Source organism: Dipodomys spectabilis, unplaced genomic scaffold (assembly GCF_019054845.1).
Source record: "Dipodomys spectabilis isolate Male_0828 unplaced genomic scaffold, ASM1905484v1 ptg000094l, whole genome shotgun sequence".
NCBI classification, from domain to species: domain Eukaryota; kingdom Metazoa; phylum Chordata; class Mammalia; order Rodentia; family Heteromyidae; genus Dipodomys; species Dipodomys spectabilis.
The window spans coordinates 3128916-3148223 of NW_024870771.1; the positions used below are offsets into that span (position 1 = coordinate 3128916).

The 19308-nt window shown below is 44.5% G+C and overlaps 1 protein-coding gene across 1 annotated transcript; it reads left to right on the forward strand.

Moving 5' to 3' along the window:
- Positions 1-6538: 6538 nt before the first annotated feature.
- Positions 6539-18954, forward strand: Mtnr1b (melatonin receptor 1B). The gene is made up of 2 exons (XM_042685112.1): positions 6539-6761; positions 18074-18954. The coding sequence occupies exons 1-2, from the start codon at positions 6539-6541 to the stop codon at positions 18952-18954; spliced, it is 1104 nt and encodes a 367-aa protein (XP_042541046.1).
- The last annotated feature ends 354 nt before the right edge of the window (positions 18955-19308 follow it).

The following is a 19308-nucleotide window of genomic DNA, read 5'->3' on the forward strand; positions in this document are numbered from 1 at the left end:
GGGGCGGACCTTACAATTCCCATTAATGGTGCATAAGAATTCCTTCTTCTTGAATCCTCACTGGGATTTGTTATGTTTGTTTTGTTGTGTTTTTTTTTTATGACTTACATTCTGACTGGTGTGTGTGTGTGTGTGTGTGTGTGTGTGTGTGTGTGTGTGTGTGTGTGTGTGTGTGTGTGTGTGTGTATGTGGTGTCCTCATGGGGGCCAGGACCAGGGTAGTGCTGTTCCTGAGCTTTTATACTGAAGACTAGCCTTTATACCACTTGAACCACAGTTCCACTTTCTTGAGATTTTGCTAGTTAATTGGTGATAAGAATCTCAGACTTGCTTGCCTGGCCTGACTTCAAGCTGTAATTCTCAGATCTCAGCCTCCTGAATAGCTAGGATTACAGATGTGAGCACTGGGATTGTTTTAATTTGTATTTTCTTACAAGGATGTCAAACATTTATTTATGTTTTACTGGCAATCTCTCTCTCTCTCTCTCTCTCATACACACACACACACACTCTCATACACACACACACACATACACACACACCCTCTTTCTTTATATCTGTTTCCATCTCTATCTGTCTGTTTCCTCCCCCCCCTTTCTCTCTCTCTTCCTGTTAAAATCATTTACCCAATTTATTGATTGTATTATTTGGTGTTTAGATTTTTTAGTTCTTTATATATTCTGGATATTAATCCCCTGTCAGATGAAAGTCTGACTAAGATTTACTCCTATTTTTCTCTCTGGTGACTATTTTCGCTGATGCTGAACTAAGTTTGGAAATTAGATAGCCTAGGTTGCAATCTCATCTGTGGCTGGGCTATGTTGAACAGATTAATTAACCCCTCAGAATCTCAGCTTCTTCACAGTACAAGATAACCTTATCTTGTAGATACAGATGCTGATTAAATAGGATAATCCATATGCACCTACCTAAGCAGAATAAGCTCAAAGCCACAGTTGTGGCTGCTATTAGTTAAAGGGAAAAGTCCATTTTCTAGCCCTGTTGTAAACTGCTTATTGAATGAAAATTTGCTTATATTATTCTTGCCTCACTTTGTATGCTTCCTACTGTAGGAGTAAAAGCTACACAGCTCTGGCAAGCTACATATCTGAGTCCTTTTCCTTCTTTCCGTTGCACTATTCTTTTTTTTTGGGGGGGGGGGTCCGGTCGTGGGACTTGAACTCTGGGCCTGGGCACTATCCCTCAGCTCGTCAGCACAAGGCTAGCACTCTACCACTTGAGCCACAGCGCCACTTCCGGCTTTTTTCTTTTTGCTTATGTGGTGCTGAGGAATCGAACCCAGGGCTTCATGCATGCAAGGCAAGCGCTCTACCACTGAGCCACATTCCCAGCCCACTAATTATTCTTATTCTCTACCCTAGGCCTCACAGAACTGCGGGAAGGTGACACGAGATGACCTGGTTAGAAGTGGCTTGAACAAGGTTTCCAGCACTATCTGAAGTGACAAGGATTTTTGCTGGGATATGGACACTTACTCTATTTAGAGTTGGAATCCTATCATATGTGACACTTACAAATTGGCTTTTTTTCACATAATCTTATTCATTTAATATTTCTCTGTGTCTTTTCATGGGTTGATAATTCATTTTTGCTTATAAATGGTATTCTATTGTCCAGATTGCTATAGTTTATCTAGTCACCTATTGAACATTGATAATCACTCCTTTGTCTGTGACCCTTCCCCTCTCTAAGGTTTTATTTTTTTCCTTCTGTGTTATCTTTCATTGTTAGCAATAGCTAATAGCTTTGTCAGTTGTGGAGAGAATCATTTTCCCTAAGAGACTGTCAGCCTGAGACACTGGAAGCAATTGTTGTTCTTCTACACTTGGATATCAAGGAAGGAATTAGATGTGCTCTGACCATTTTCTGTTCTACAATCAAATGCTTGAGGCTGAGTTATTTATAAGGAAAGAAGTCTCCTTGACTCTTCGTATGAGTCCTGCACTGTCTCTATAGTTTTTCTTTCTTCTTAATGTCATAGAGTTGGAATCATATTATGTATGGTCCTTTTAGACTGGCTTCTTTCACTTAATCAGATGCACTTAATATTTCTCCTTATCTCAGATGGATTGATGGCTCATTTCTTCTTATAAATGATATTCTGCTGTCTGGATTGCAACAGTTTAATTATCTATTTACTAATCAAAATATATTTTGATCACTCCCAAGTGATCAAGATTTATCTATCTACTATAAATATGTTTGTTTGGGATTTGCTCATTTGTGAGGCAGAGTCTTGCTACATAGTTTAGGCATGGCAGGAGCTCATGATCCTACTGCTGCTTGCCCCTGTGTGTTACAGTTACAGAAGTGCCCATTGAAGGACTGACCCCCATCCTATTATCCCAGGTCCCTACAGAGGCCAGGCTAAATCCCAGGTATGTGTGAATTTGTTTGATGTGCTGGCAGGGCAATCCACTTAAGCCTAGCTGTAAACATCCCAAATGAAAAGCCCCCACCTCCCTGACCTAGTGGCTTTTTCATTAACCTCTGCCTCCTTGCTCGGACCTCATATAAAAACCCAGCTCCTGTCCTAACTCTCTGGCACAACCTCCAAACTCTCAGGAAGGTCTGTGCCCTTTGCTGTTCTATCTCAATAAACAGTCCTCCAGCCTATTACTTTTCCATTCTCCTCCATTTTCCAACACCCACCATACCTGGTCTTTGTATTGATAGAAATCTTCATCATAGGTAGTTAAATACTAAGTGAAACTATTATACCAATCTGATAAGCATGTATTTAACTTTGTAAGAAACTACTGAGCTGTCTTTTACAGTGGTTGTACCATTACTCTACACTTTCAAGGCATAGCCGAAGCAGCTGTGCCAGGATGCAGTATTGTTTTCTGTTTTGTTTTGTTTAGTTTTCTTATTTATATGTTGGTACTGGTGCTTGAACTCAGGTCATCTCCTTTGGTCTTTTTATTCACAGCTGGTGCGTTTTGCTGATTTATTGATCATAAGAGTTTCAAGGATTTGTCTGCCTGTCCAAGCAGGCATTCAAACCACAGTCTTCAGATCTCAGCCTGCTATGTAGCTGAGATCAGAGGCCTGGGCCAGCAGTGCCAAGCACCACATTGACTTTTTAGGCAGACAAGTACCTTAATTCCTGGTGCCCAAGGATGCTGAGGTATACTATTGTGACTACAGGCAAGGTGTATAATAATAGTCTATGATATCACAGGGCAAATTCCCTTGCTTTGTGCTCAGTTAACCAAATATACATTATTAGAGGATATATCTAATGAATATGTAACTTAGAGCTGCTGAGAGCTACAAAGTCCCAGAATATGCCTGTAAATACAGGGACAACCTGACTGCATCCTCTTCATGAAAAAGACCCCGGATGCTCACACTATCCAGCTGTCTCTGTCTCCTCTTCCCTGCAGCTACCTGATGCTTCTACTAGTTATTCTTCTTCCTTCCATGCAGCTTTCCTCTTGACTCAGTTTTCCTTGTTTTCTCTCACAATACTCCTCCAATTTCTCAATCTCCCCTCTCTGTATCTATATATCATCTTTGTTTCTCTCTCCTTTTCTCCCTCTCTCCTCTTTCTGTCTCTGTCTCTGTCTGTCTCTCTCTCTCTGTCTCTCTCTGTCTCTCTGTCTCTGTCTCTGTCTGTCTCTCTCACACACACACATATTCTCTCTCTCTCCTTTCTCTCTCTCTCTCTCTCTCCCTCTCTCTCTCTGCTGGAAGCCAGGCCTAGTGCATGCTAAGCAAATATGCTACCATTAGCCTATATATGCAACCAGCACTTCTCATCTTTAACAACATTTCCTTCACCTTCCTCCTGAGAGCCCTTTCCATAATTACCCTTCACAAGGAACAGTCTGCTCGTTCAGAGATTTCAGTTTCACCATGGGGATGCAGCTCATGCTAGTTGGAGCAAAAGCCCTGAGTTCAATCCCCAGTGCCACTAGAATGGAAAGAGAAAAGTAAAGAGAGAACTAAAGAAGGGAAGAGGAGAAAAAATGGATGTAAGGAGGGGGAAATGGACCTCAGTTTCAAGCAAGTCACTCTTTCAAGACTGTGGCTTTAAAAAAAAAGATTCATCACAATTCTTTGAAATTTCAAGAAGTCTCAAAACCCTTTAATTTTACCTCTTCCTCCCAACACCCAGATTCTGTTTTTGTTGTTGTTGTTGTGTTTTGTTTTGTTTTGCCGGACTTGGGGCCTGAACTCTGGGCCTGGGCGCTGTCCCTCAGCTCTTCAGTCAAGGCTAGCACTCTACCACTTGAACCGCCACACCACTTCTGGCTTTTTCTGCTTATGTGGTGCTGAGGAATCAAACTCAGGGCCTCATGAATGTGAGGCAAGCACTCTACCACTGAGCCACCTTCCCAGCCCAGATTCTATTCTTTTAATCGTATATTTTACAAATCCCAGGGTCTATCTTCCCATCAGACCCTTGTACTTTCTTGTTTCTGATTTCTGCTGGGTATACTCTGATGCTGACTGAAGTTCATCCCGCCTTCTCCAAACCTGTCCTAAGCAGCTCTGAGTTGCTGATTAACAGCTGCTGACTGGTTTTGTTTGAAGTCCTACACAGGGACACTCACTGTCACACCTGATACTCACTTCTGGTGAAAGGTCTTACTTTCATACCTTCTCTGATCTTCTAAGTTCCTAGATTCTCTTTCTCATGAAGTCTGGCTAATGAGGCAGCCATCTCTCATCTCCCTTCTCCAGTGGAGAAGCTCTTCTGAATTTCTACCTGGTTCTGTTATCCACCAGCTGTCAAGGAGAAAGCCTACTCTCCTCAAGTCGTATTTCTCCTGGCATTTTCTCCTCGTATTTCTGCATGACTCACCTCTCAAGATGTTTGCTCTTCCATCTCTTCCCTGAACCATCAATTCTGCCTTCTCCAAGTGTCCTTTCTGCCATTGTTTAGAAAGAATGTAACCTACACTAAAAAAGCACAAACCGCTGTGTAAACTGGGTGCCAGTGACTCATGACTCATGCGCGTAATCTAAACTACTCAGGAGGCTACAGTCTGAAGTTCACACTTGGAAGTCAGCTCCAGACAAGAAAAGTCCTTGTGACTCATTTCCAATTAACTATCAAAAAGCCAAGTAAAGGTATTGCTCAAGTAGTATAGTATAAGCCTTGAGTGAAAAAACTAAGACAGTGCCCAGGCCTCATTCAAGTCCCAATACCAACACACAAAAAGAAAGCACATGTAATGAAAACATCTCAGGGATTATTTTGTGCTTATTTCTGGTCAATCATTATCTCCATTGGCAACCAGTAATACTGTCATTTCTATCAGAACTTTGCTTGATTTTAGACTTCATGCTGATGGAATTATATAGCATACATGTTTGGTATCTGGCTTCTTTTGTTTAATAGGATATTTTTGTGATTGATCCATGCTGTTTTGTATCACAGTAGGTCTCAATGTTCATCTAATCTTCTGGTGATGGAGATTTGAGTTATTTCCAGGGATTGCTCAACTATAAATCAGGCTATCTCTAAACATTCTTATCCAGCTATGGATGTACTTTTTTTGTTTTCATTCATTTTTTTCCATTTTGAAAATCTATGGTGAACTTTATGAGGCACAAACAGGTAGCCCTTTCACATGGCTGTACCATTTTGCATTCTCTGAAAGGCAAAAAAAGAACATTCCACTTGCTTCATTTCCTTCACAGAGGGTTATCAGACACGTCCACTTATTCCAATTCTATCAAGCATAAAGAGTAAACCATAGGGCAAAACATTAGCCCCCAGAGAGGTTTGCTATTGTTACTATCAGCTTCAAGTACACCATGCTTCACTCTTCTTGTCTTAACCTTATTATTATACTCACTAGCATGGACCATCTCTTTTCAAGCATTATGTCTATCTGGATATCTATTCAAGTATGGGGTTTTCAGCAACCATCTCACCAATATCTTCCATGATATGTGGCAAGTGTGTAATAAGCAGAGCTGTTTTCTGCAACTACCTGGCTTTTAATGCTGTCAGTTTCTGCTTCTCGATCTGCCCTTCATCCCAGGAGTTATTCTGTCTCTGTTGCTGCAAGGGGCTTCAAATGTCGCCTTTCTAATAACAATAGATCAACAGGTATGGAACTCCAGGAACCTTCTCCAATTGAGAATCTTGGGAGGAAACGTGGGGTGTGAGGGATACCCTTGCAATTAGAAAAAGAGGCCAGGCGAGCTAGACAGCATGACAGGAGCCAGGCACACGCTGACTCTGGGTGCTACAGCCAGCTTTATGGTTCAGACGCTCAGGACGCGCCCCTGTTTTCCTGCTTGCAGCCCCCAGATTCTACTCTCTATTTTTCTCCGCCCCTGCTCACAATGTAGTTAACTAATGGTCACATCATAGTCCTTCCTCACTGGCTTTCCTCGTTCCCACCCCGTGCTGGCCGCTGGCTGGGGAAAGGGAGGCGAGGCGGGAGCGCCAGGCTCAGCATTGCAAGCCTGGTGGGAAGCCTGGGCAGGGCGGCGGGAGGCTGGTGGCTCAAGCCTGGCAAGAGAAGGGGAGCCCAGCCCAGGAGGCTTCGGCGATGCTGGAGAATGCATCTTTCGCCAACTGCTGTGAGCCAGGTGGGCTGTCCCGGCGTCCGGGCTGGCGGGACGCAGACCCCGCGCCGCCATCCAGCAGCCCCCGGCTTCCCTGGGTGGCCCCGGCGCTGTCCACGGTGCTCATTATCACCACCGCAGGGGACGTCGTGGGCAACCTTCTAGTTATCCTGTCGGTGCTAAGGAATCGCAAACTCCGGAATGCAGGTGAGCGCCCATCTGTGACAGGACCCCTGCCAGTCCTGGCTGTTCCTCTCCTCAGTCTCCAACACCGTCCTCTTGACTCTGAAGTTAAGGCGAGTTTGGAGATCCCCTAAAGAAGCTTGTTCTGGCGTCTGCCTCTAACACGTTAGTGCCAGGGTGAAGCAGACAAAGGTTTTGTTTGTTTGTTTGTTTGTTTTTTGTTGGGGGGCGGGCGCTTTCTTTTTTCAGGATGTGGGGGTTGGGGACACCCACATGCAGCCATTCTACCTGTGGCCTCACCAGCTGATGTGGCCAGCTGGCTATGGGGATATCACTGCCACTGCCCCCTACTAAGCTCTGTAAGTCATACACTAGGTACTTAGAAAACACTGGAAGTGTGGGCGAAAGCACAGCACCCATTCTGGTGGCTTTAGGGTCAAAAATCCCATCCCAGGAGTCCTCTGACAGAATGCAAATGCAGACACTGCAAGCCCTGAGCGGCAAGCACTCCATTGCTCCTTAAGACTAATTTGCTTTGAGCACAGTTCCCACTGCCCCCCCCCCCCAAGACAGAAACGCCCTGAGATTAACTGTGAAAATCAAAACAATAATTTGGCTAAATCATGTTGCAATCCTGGAAATGTTTATCCCTTTCAACTTTCTTTTATTCAGTTCTGCAAGGCAACCAAAGAAGAAATTGGGAAGGAGGGAAGCAAGGAGGGAGGGAGGGATGAAGAGAGGGAGGGACGGAGAGAAGAAGGTAGGAAACTCTGTCCTGACAGGTCAGTGAAGATAGCTGCCATTTCAGCCTGGACTGGAGCTCATGGCTGGTTTCTAATTCTGTAATTTCTGATCATAGGCCTTAGGGGGCAACTGAAATATTAATGTGAATTAAAATGGAAAAAAGAACAGCAGCAATCTAATTGTAGGGTTTGGAGAAGCCACTGTACTAGTCCATGCTATCCAGTAAGGGCATTTTAGTAGATGATTATACATGTTTTAGGGGAGGGAGGTCTAGGACTTGGAAAAAATTTTATATGTCAAGCAAGCTAAAAATAAAAGTGTGTTTCTAGCTGTGGGAAACTTCACATTACCAAGGAGAAATAAGCTAGCTTTCTAACTCAAGTATTTCAATCACCATGGCTAATATTATCTCAAGTACATGTTTCAAGACATTATTGCAGTCTTGAAGAGAAACACTTAATTAGGAAAGAGCAGGCTGTGATTGAAAACTTGTGTTTAATAGTTTCAATGGTAATGTCCTTTACAGTAGCCCCCAACAGTCATTTCCTCCCAGTGAGGCAGGAGGAATGCTGTTCCAGGCTTTTGCCCCAAGAAAGGAGAGAGAAGGGAAGAAGGAAAGGCAGAAGGGAAGGAGGGAGGGAAAGAGGGAGAAAAGGAAAGAGGGAGGAAGGGAAGATAGGGAGGGAAGAAGGGCCCTTGGACACTGGCTGGCTTGGTACTTGGGAAAGGCCTGTCCAGTTGATGCACCTTGTTCCTGGATGCAGTTGAATTGGCTACTGCAGGAAAGTGGTAGAGGAAAAGGCTATTGCTTCCTCTGTCCTCTCCTCCTCCCTCCACCTCATGACTGATTTCTGTGATCCTGGCAGCACCCAAAGAAACCTTACTTCCCTGGCCAGGGTAGAGAAGAAGCATGCTAACCTAGAAGTACATCCTCCTTTCCCTTTCTATTCTTCCTGTCCTCAGATGTCTGCTACAGCTCAAAACAAAAACAATCTAAAAACATATCTAAATCATTCATTCATTGAGCCACATCCATAGTCTATTATTTTTTTTTTTTTTGCTATCAAGGGTGGAACTCAGAATTGTGCACATGTAGGCAAGCACTGTACTACTGAGCTATAATGCACAACCCTTAACCAGTTTTTATTTTATATTTTTGTGTCAGTACTGGGGTTTGAACTCAGGATTTTGCACTTTTGCTTGGCTTTTTCTCTCAAGGCTTGTACTCTATGACTTGAACCACATCTCCACTTCCAGCTTTTTCCTGAACTTATCTGCCCTGGCTATGTTTGAACCTCGATCTTTGTATCTCAGCCTACAAAAGAGCTAGGATTACCACCAGTGCTCGGCTTCTTAACAGTCACAATAAATTGTAGCATTAACTTAAACTAAATGACCTTGAATGAGATTTCAAAAGGTAATTAAAAACCTGTAGCACTTTGCATAGTGAGCATACATTTCCCTCTTTATTTGGCTGTCTCTTCCTGAAGCGTTCATATTTACTTAAAAAAAAAAAAAACTGATATCAGACTTTCCCTTCTTACATCTGGCTCCCCAGTTCATGGTTCATTGTATTAAGAAATTAGGGCCTGGCACCTCTGGCTCATACTTGTAACCCTTGTTACTTAGGAGGCTGAGATTTGAAGATCACAGATTAAAGCAAGTCAGGATAGGAAAGCCGTGAGATTCTTATCTCTAATTAACCACCAAAAAGCCAAAACTGGAACTATAGCTCGAGTGAAAGAGAACTAGCCTTGAGCAAAAATGCTCAGTGATGGTGCCAAGGCCCTGAATTCAAGCCCCAGTACCAGCATACACACATACACACTAGGACTGTGATGTTGTGAATACATACATTTCATAACCCAAATTCCATTAATGACCTTTATCCCTGGCTCAGTTCTCTATCTGGCTCACACCTATTGTCACTCCCCCCTCCAGTCTTTTCCACCTGTTTCTTTTTCTTCAGCTTATTTACACATCAAATATCTTTGTTGTTGGTGGTGGTGGTCATGGGACTTGAACTCAGAGCCTGAGCACTGTCCCTGAGATCTTCTGCTCAAAGCTAGTGCTGTACCACTTTGAACCACAGAGACACTTATAAGTGGTTAATTGGAGATAAGAGGCTCATAGATTTTCCTTACTGGGCTGCCTTTGGACTATGAATGATCCTCAGATCTCAGCCTCCTGAGTAGCTAGGATTACAGGCATGAGCCACCAGCACCCCAGTTCAAGCATCTATCTTCCCTTGGCTTTCTGTCTCACCCTAACCTCATCACCATCTTTAGTGTTCCCTTCTCATGCCGTGTTTGGCTTCCGTGCCAGGAGTGGTGCTATTGAGCACCTCTGTGCTCCCACTTCCCAGCATCCTGTGTGCCCCCAAGAAAGCAGCCACTTCTTTGTGGTGTTACATTTGTCTCAGTGCTGACCAGACATGTCTTCATTAAAATAAATTGCATACAGAAATATACCAGAAAAGAACGAGACGAGATGTTGCTAAAGATGTAGCACAGACTTCAGTTACAGCTTTCAGCACAAATTCAGTGCAACTTTTGTGGCAGGGAATTGCTTTGAGCACTGAAAGCACGTTCATCACACAGGCAAGCCTGCTGTTGGATTGTTTTTATACAGTTAGAGCTGCTAAGCAGATCCCAGCCATACCACACTTCTCAGAAATTGCCCCTCTGTGACTCCTCTCAGAGGAGGCCCCTCCCAACCTTTCTGGCTTTCCTGAGCCACTTTAAATTGTCTATGAATCATGGTCTTCCAACCAAGTACCCATAGCTCACACTTATAATCCTAGCTACTCCAGGAGGCTAAGATCTGATCATCTCAACTTGAAGTCATCCAAGTAGACAAACTTATCTCCAATGAACTAGCAATAACCTAAAAGTGGGTGGTGTCATTGGTAGAGCATCAGCCACACAAGAATGAGATGGCCTGAGCTCAAGTCCAAGTACTGGCACAGAGAAAGGAAAAGAAAAAGGAAAAGAAAAACAGCACAGCCTTCAGTATAGTTAGCACACTGCACTAGCACCAAGAGTGCATATTCTCATTGTCATCTCCAGTCCCCTTTAGCAGAGAGAAGGCAAACCCAGCAGTTCCAGGCTTGCCTGACTGCAGACACAGAGACCCCAGCTTCATAGGTAACAGGAGGTGGGTGCCAACAGGAGATGGGTGGACTTTCAATATTATGACTGGACAGAGGCTATCTGGGAGATGTGGTGAGTAGACCCTGCAGCATGTCGAGGATCTCTCAGTCATGTGAAAGGGCAGAAAAACAGCAGACACTGGGACTGCCCAGGACCATGTGAACGATCTGTTTGCTGAGCACAGGCTCTTGTGCAGGGTCAGTTCTACCAGGACCAGGAAAGCCCCCCTCCTCCATGTGTCCACCAGCGCTTGGCATCCACACCCTCTCTTATCTGGAACCAGTGCCTGGACACAAGGTGTTTGATGGGTACCCTGCCTGTGTATTTTTTGTACATCCCCAGATAGACTGGAGCAGAGCCTGCAATGTGCTCCCCTTCCCTTACTACTTTTCTTTTTAACAAGGAAATGAGCCTTGTCTGTGTAAGTAGAGTGTCCCTGGACAGTAGCACTAAGAAGGCCTGCAGGAAAGTGTTTAGCAGACCCGCAGTCCCTGAGCTCCTCCATTCTGGCATTATGCCACCACACCACTCATCCACCCAGACACATGGCTTGTGTCAGGCCCCTTGAGGCCTGCTGAGAAGGCTGGATTTGGAGTGCTTGTTATCAGCCCAAGACCAAACGAGGCTACCTTGGATCCCCTCCCTAATGTTTCTGAGCTTTCCAACTTCGTATTTTGGCCCTGAATACCTTATTATCTCTTCACTGAGCAAAATTGAATACTTTTAAAAATCCCCTAATTATGTCTTTAGCCGAATAATGAGGAGAGCTCTTAATCCCTTTTAATTCCTCCCACAAATCTCTCAGCAGTCCAGGCACATAAAGACTTTCATGTTTAACTGCCTTTATCTCTAAAACGTTGGAGTCTATTCAGATACAATATTCTGCAAAAGGCAGAAGAGAATGGGAAGGGGAAGCTTGGGGAAAGCCAATGAAGGTGTGACATTGTCCAAAAAAAGTAGTGTACTCATTACCTGACTTATGAATATAACACCTTGATAATATCAATAAAATTATCTTTAAAAACAACCCCAACTCAAAAGATACTGAGTGTAGCCTCTGTTCTTACATTGAAAATACTTACTGCTGAAAAAGTAAAGGAAGTTAAAAAGCCTTAGGGAATTTACCCTCTATAGGTCATGCCCTACTTTCTCATTGCCTTTATCCATCACTGCTATTACAGCTTAGATGTATAGCCTCAACATGGATCAGGCTGCATTGTCTACTTGTGTAAGAAGACACAATAATCTAACTTCACAACCTCATCGTCACCTAACTTCACATTCCTCAGGGCCTATCTCTATCATTAAGTAATATAGGAACCTATGTTCTTACTAAGTGGATCCTATCCCCAGTACAACTACTAATATAAAAACAATAATAAAAGGTAATTGTCACGATAAATGCCAACCATGTATCAGATTCTAATCTCTCCCTTCCCCCTACCTCTTTAAGTGAAAGGAAAAGAAGGATAAATGCTCCACAATTCCGAACCAAAGGGACATGCCTTTCCAACTTTCTCTGTCCTTCCTTAAAGGCAAAGCTGATGGAGTGAACAACCTACAGTGCAGAATTGCCTTCCCACATGTCCCCTGGGGCACTATTCTCTTCTTCAGTACTGAGAGTGACAAAGAAACTCCACACTTTGCTTTCTTGATGCTTCTTTCCCCTGGTTTCTTCTTTCTTATTCTCTCTCTCTCTCTCTGTCTGTCTCTGTCTGTCTCTCTCTCTCTCTCAGCAATTCACGCAATCCAACTAATTCGTTCTTATCTAGAAGATAGAAATCACTTTATCATGCCAACTTTAATTCTAATGAGAAATGATTGAATCAACTTTTGTAAATACTCATTATCATTGTTAAGTGATGTGGCAATTGTTCTTTTTATTCTAGTAGGTTGACTAAAGTAAAATACTACTCCTAGAAGAGTTTCCAAATCATCTCTTTGGATTATTCTGGAAGAATGTTATATAATTTCCTACCAGATAATTTTATTGGGTACTTCATGTGCTCTGAAATATTTATTTCATCTTTTAAAGGTTGAAATATCACATTTTGTGTACACTGTTGGTTTACTAGAAACAGTTTTGTAAATTAAAGCACAGATTTTTAACTCAATCTTTGGATGAATCATCCTGGCAGCCTAGGGTATTCATAAATAATGCGATTTTGGGAAGAAAATAACTTCTTCCCTCAAGGAATTTGCAAATCTAATTAGAAGCTTACTTTAAATACATTGCTTTAGTATAGGTAAGGAAATCAAATATTTAAATAATCTGCTCAATTTTTTTTCAAATTTGCTTATCCTCAGAATATAATTAGAATACCTCATATTATTCATTTGGAGATTATGATTATTGCTTCTGACCTTTCCCTTACAAAATCCTATTTAAAGGGAAAAACATTATTGGATGGAGGCAGTCCTGTTGCAAGGAGCTTGGTGATTTTACCCAGTGCCTGGATAATTGTCCTGCCAGCTCAGCCTGTTTCTTCCACTGTCCACAACCCCATTCTGGTGTAGGAATCCCCCACATTCCCACCACTTTTCTGGCTTTGCTTTCTGGCCCCTCTTCATGTGTGTGTGTGTGTGTGTGTGTGTGTGTGTGTGTGTGTGTGTGTGTGTGTGTGTGTGTGTATGTGTCTCCATAGAGGGAGCCATATCCTATCTATCAGTCTTCCCTGCATAAGTGTGGTCAGCACTCAATTAATGTGTTACATATTTAGATAAATGGAAGGATGAAATAAGTCAATTCACTAGAAACTTTACTTTGCTAGCAGTGAATGATCGCTTGTTGGCTTTCTTGTTATAGCTCTTATTGAATCTTGCTTTTATTTGTCTCCTTTAGGAGCCCAGTAGTAGCTCAAAAGGTGGAGGCAGCAACAAGAAGAACAGTAAAAGTGAGACTTTAATGTCAGTTTTGCAGGATTTGGAGCCTGATCGTAGGCACACTCTCTGAAATTACAACACAGTTTTTTACCTAGCTCATGGAGATCTTCCCCCTCAGTTTCTCATTGGTACAAGAAATATGAGTTTCACATTCTCTCCCAGACATCACTTAAGTTACTTTCTATTGGGTAATTCTACTACATGTAACAGTTGAGGTTGGCTGAAGTGGGCTTTCAGTTGTCTTCATTTGTCTTTATTCTCCTGTGGCAGGAATGCTTGTGTGCTTTCTAGCACATATGTACTTTCTACCTACTGTCTCTCTCTTTTTTCTTTGCAGTCCATTCTTCTTCCTAATCTTCCTGGTCCCCTTCTAATCCTGTTTATCTACAGGCTTCCCAGTGCATGAACATTGTCACATCCACAAGTCACTTTGCAAACAATTTACTGGTAATGGTATCATCACTGACTTTAATTCTACTACCAGGGCCCAAGGCTCTGGCACAGTCAGAAATACTGCCTAGTAGATATTCTGCAATGTTTGTTGAGTAAATGACTCAATGGTATCTGTTTCTATTTTGTTATTTAGTTCAATGACCAGAAATGATTTAAATTCAACTACATTCTCTTGCACACAGAAGGTGGGTGTAGGGAAGAGAGGCAAGTGTTGCACAGTTTTATATTTCATAATTCACCTATTTGATAAAGAATAGACAGCTCAGCATTGACTAGTTCTTTCCTAAAGTACCAGATTGTCCTTAGGAATGGAATTCCCAAGATGATGCCCTACTGTGACTAGTGCAGAGTAAATTCTCTCTGCAAATAAGGAAGAGAGAGGAAGGGGTGGCAGTTGTGGGTGTTTAAGTATGTGCTTTGCATATGAATACCAGAAGGGATTCCATATTATTGAACAAAATGCTGTTGTGGAAGCCTCTTCCCACTAACAATCCTGTCTGATGGAGGCTTATAGAAATGAGGCATGCCACAATGTGTGACATAAATATTCATGAAAAGCCTGTGCCCTAGGTGATGGGCCAAGCAGAGTTGTGTGTTTGCTGATTGATTTCTCACCTGGCCAAGGAAGGAATGGATGCAGAATTGGGTCTAGTGATGACTCTTGTCCAGACAAGAACTGACTTTTTACAGATGGGAGACAAAACATGAATTGTATTCACCTAATTTGGATTCATGCCAAGAAAGCCCGGGGATGCTGGAGCAGATGATTGTACAGCAGGAATGGTTGATTTCAGCCTTTCAGGAACAGCCAGAATAATCAGAGAGAGTAATTGAATCACTTTCCACATGGAGCCGAATGTGTTCTTCTCACTATTTACAAGCTGTTTGCCAGCCTCCAGGGCATTATTAGGGGATGAGCCACAGGAACACAGCAGAGCTTGACTGGGCTTTCCCAGGGAAACAGCTGGGTGAGCTGGCACCAGCTCCTAGCCACTCCTGACTTCCTCAGCATGGGCTTGCCAGTGCCAAGAGCTTGCTGGCTGCACGTTCAGGAGTCAGTAGGTTTTGTGTTTCCTACGTTGGAAAGAAATGCTGTCTTCATAGAAACAACCATATGGAGTAGGGGTAGGGGTGGGGACACAGAGGGGGCCAAAGAAGAGGAGGAACCAGCTCTGATGACAGAACAGCCAGTCACAGAGAAAGAAGTTCAGTAAGTTTTCCACATTCCCATGGCCAAACATGAGCAGAACTAGGGTTGTCCTGGGCTGCTTGAACTTTCAACATGTCCTCCAGATATTTAAAATTCCATGGCAGGAAGTAGTTTGGCTCTTGACTCACCACAAGCCAGCAAGTTTAAGACAAAGATCTTTCTTTCCTTGGGAACCAAGGAAACCAGGGACCAGCCTAAGCAAGTGAGCCTCAGCCTATGGTCAGAGAAAGCCAACAAGGCTACCAGTCAACAGAAATGTCACAGATACATGCATTTCTTACCTTAACGTTAACGAGAAGGAAAACAAATGTTTTTGGTTTGTTGGTTTGTTTGTTCTTTTAACACATTATTCACTAGCCCTTTAAATGATAGAGTGTTGGGAGGAATTGGCAGAATTCTTCCCCAGTGGCCACTTCCCTACTACAGTATCTCCAAGGACAAGGATATTTGTGTCTCTCACAAGTATTCCAACTGTCCACATAACTAATGGTGACTAGGAGATGAATTTGATTTCTCTGATCATTGAATAATTAAAAGGCAGGAAAGCGTTTAAAGCAAACAGTAAATTTATTTGAAAGGAAAAGGAAAATCATGAAAGCAAAGACATGAGACTTTCCATTAAAAGAGAGGGCCCCAAAAAGAGTCCAAGGGAGTCTTCTTTCAAGGCAGTTATATAGTATTGGGCTCCTCCCATATTTCCTCCTCTGAGCTTTGTGTTGATTGCTTGATGACTTGTGCATTTGCTGCCCAAGCTCCTTTTATTAATTCAGCAGGCACCTAGGCACTACTAGTAAGAGTTTGAGCAGGAACTCACAACTTATGCAAAGAAGGATTGGGGTAGGAGCTGAAGGCACTATGGGAACAAGAAGAGCCATGATGCAGCACATGTTATCTGCCCTGTGTTACCTACCATTTTTTAATCCCTATCTACCTACTGTTTTCCCTATTTCCCCTCAGAATCTCCATTCTATTCAGTTGCACCCCATCTCCCCAGTACCTCTCCTGACTCTGGACACAGGAGTAACTCCTCAGAATTGGGTGTGTGTGTGTGTGTGTGTGTGTGTCTGTGTGAAAGATTTGTTTCTACTGGTTTTGAGTGGAATTGCCCAATGGCTTCTCAGTCTAGAAGAACCACTTCCAGACCCCTGCTTGTTAGTCTCCCAGGTTCCCAGTCCTACAGGCTCTCCATGATCTTTTCTGAGACATGATGAGAAGGTATATTGAGACAGGGGGAGTAGGAGGCCGGAGGCAGCTTTTCTCACCCAGGGGGTTAACATGTGCAAGCCTGGAGTCTGCTTCAGAGAAAGTCCAAATTCTTAGCAAGATGAATCAGACCTCCCTTTCTCATTAACTTTAGGCATCAGCCAACAGCCTGAGCTCTCAGGTTGAGACTGTTTCCATCTCCCTGAGGGTCACAGCAGCCTCCCTGGAATAAGGACAGATCATGGCGGCAGTAGAACCTCTGTATTTTTGCCAGCCTGAAAGTTTCTCCTGTAAATTCATTCCACTTGCCTGTGTAGTCACTTGCCCTAAGGCTTGCAGCTTGCACATATGCCTGGTGCTGAGGGTGTTGTGACAACCCCTGCTAGGGCACAGTCTGCTATTGTTTGAGTATACAGTGCATGCTCCAAAAGTAAAGGCCCTGTAAATGAAACAAATACATTAAGAAGGAGCTGCTTCCTGGACATTGGTGGCTCACACCTGTAATCCTAGCTACTTAAGAGGCTGAGATCTGAGATTGAAGTTTGAAGCTAGCCCAGAAAGAGAAGGTGAGGAGACTCTTATCTCCAACTAACGAACAAAAAGCAAGATATGGAGGTGTTCTTCGAGGAAAAAATAAAGCCAAGCAAAAATTTAAACCCTAAGATGCACACACACTCACACACACACACACACACACACACACACACACACACATAAAGAGAAACTGTTCATACCATGAGCTTCCTTGCTTCCTCTCAGGTCCTCAGTGCTTTATTCACAAGTCAGGGTTAGTTTTAGACAGCAAAGCTTATAGGGAAAGTACTGATCTTTTGGAACTCAACTCTACTCAATCCCAGACATGCCTAAAGTACACCAACTAATAGCTATATGGTTTCCTGAGGCTCTGGGGGGTTGGCTAAGCTTGATGATGCTGCAGAGGGCTGGAGCCTACCCAGGACTGAGGCAGTTCAGGAAGACCATGAATGTGCAACATGGTAGGAAGTTTCCCTCCAGTCCGTGGGGCAGGGAGCTTCTTCAACCCCTCTCCAGCCCATCTGGATTCTGCCACTCCAGGCACTTGTCAACATGCCACACTGGCAGGTATGTGGGCCCAGGACGAGGCATACCAGGAATTTCATGTATTCCAGAACATACACATACCTCCTGCTCTGAAAACCATACTTTCATTCCAGAGGCAAAATGCAATTGGAATCTAACGAAGTGACTTTGAAACACTTGGCAAATAGGCTGTGAAACACAAAGGAGAAGATGCCAAAGGAGACTTACCAGAGATATTCAGGAAAGCACCCTCTCAGACTCTCTTCCTCCTCCAGAATCCATGCTGGAGCTTAATGGGTGCCACGTTCCTGTGCATGTGAGCCCATTGTGGAAACAATTGTTGTTTGAGAGCACCCACTCTTTCCCTGAGCACTGGGCATCATTAGCCCATTCTCAAAGCTATTCTGCAAGGTGGCTATCATTATCCTCCCTTTTGCAAATGACAAAGGTGAGCCATTGAGCTTAATGACTCACCTATAAAGGGTAGCAGAGAGGTAAGGTGAGTCCTCAGTACTAGAAACATATCTGTTTCCTCCTGCTAGTGTGGAAAGGAGCTCGGTGAAGGCTGAACTTCCTATGGAGTAGAAATCGTGAATTTTCTGCTGACTCCTTCTCTCTGTTTCCCTACTTAGGTAACTTATTCTTGGTGAGTCTGGCAATGGCTGATCTGGTGGTAGCCTTGTATCCCTACCCAGTGATCCTCCTGGCCATCTTCTATGGCGGCTGGGCCCTGGGCGAGCTGCACTGCAAGGCCAGTGCCTTTGTGATGGGCCTGAGCGTCATCGGCTCCGTCTTTAACATCACTGCCATTGCCATCAACCGCTATTGCTACATCTGCCACAGCGGGGCCTACCACCGGCTCTGCGGGTATGGGCACGTCCCCCTCTATGTCGGCCTCATCTGGCTGCTCACCCTGGTGGCATTAGTCCCCAACTTCTTCGTGGGGTCCCTGGAATACGACCCGCGCATTTATTCCTGTACCTTCATCCAAACGGCCAGCGCCCAGTACACTGCGGCGGTGGTGGTCGTGCACTTCCTGCTGCCCATCGCGGTGGTGGCCTTCTGCTACCTGCGCATCTGGGCGCTGGTGCTGCAGGCTCGCAGGAGGGCCACGTCGGAGAGGAGACCGCGCCTGAAGCCCAGCGACATGCGGAGCTTTCTCACCATGTTTGTCGTGTTCGTGATCTTTGCCATCTGCTGGGCCCCTCTTAACTGCATCGGCCTGGCTGTGGCCATCGACCCAGAAGAGCTGGCTGCCCAGGTCCCCGAAGAGCTCTTTGTCACTAGCTACTTCCTGGCGTATTTCAACAGCTGCCTTAACGCCATCGTGTACGGGCTCCTGAACCAGAACTTCCGCCGGGAATACAGGCGGATCCTCTCCGCGCTCCGGTGCCCGCGCCGCGGTGCCCGCAGCGCCTCCTGCCTCGGTCTCGCCCAGGGCGCACGGAGCCCAGCCCCAGCCTCCGAGCCTGCGCAGCCCCCGGCCCAGCCAGCTGCTATAGCCTGCATCTGAAGAACGCCAGTGACAAACTCATGAAAAGGCGGAAAGGAAGTGCGATGCTGTCCTGTTTGCATCCCTACCCGCATCTCTGGAAACGCCAGGTGTGCGGTGTGGAGCCGCCCTCCAGGGCCCTGGGTTATGGCCGGTCAGGAGACGCCCTAAGGCCGCCCTTTCGGTGGGACCTCCAGTACCTACAGGACGAAAGAAGGAGAGTGAGAAAGTGCTGGAACACAAGGTCTGTTCTTTCCCACAATGAAGCCCTTTATTCTTCCTGATTTGGCCTGCTGGATGGTCCACCCTGTGCCGGGCGGCAGCAGGGGCCTCTTCCCGCAGCGGCGCGGAGGCGCTGGCTCTGCGGAGTGGGAA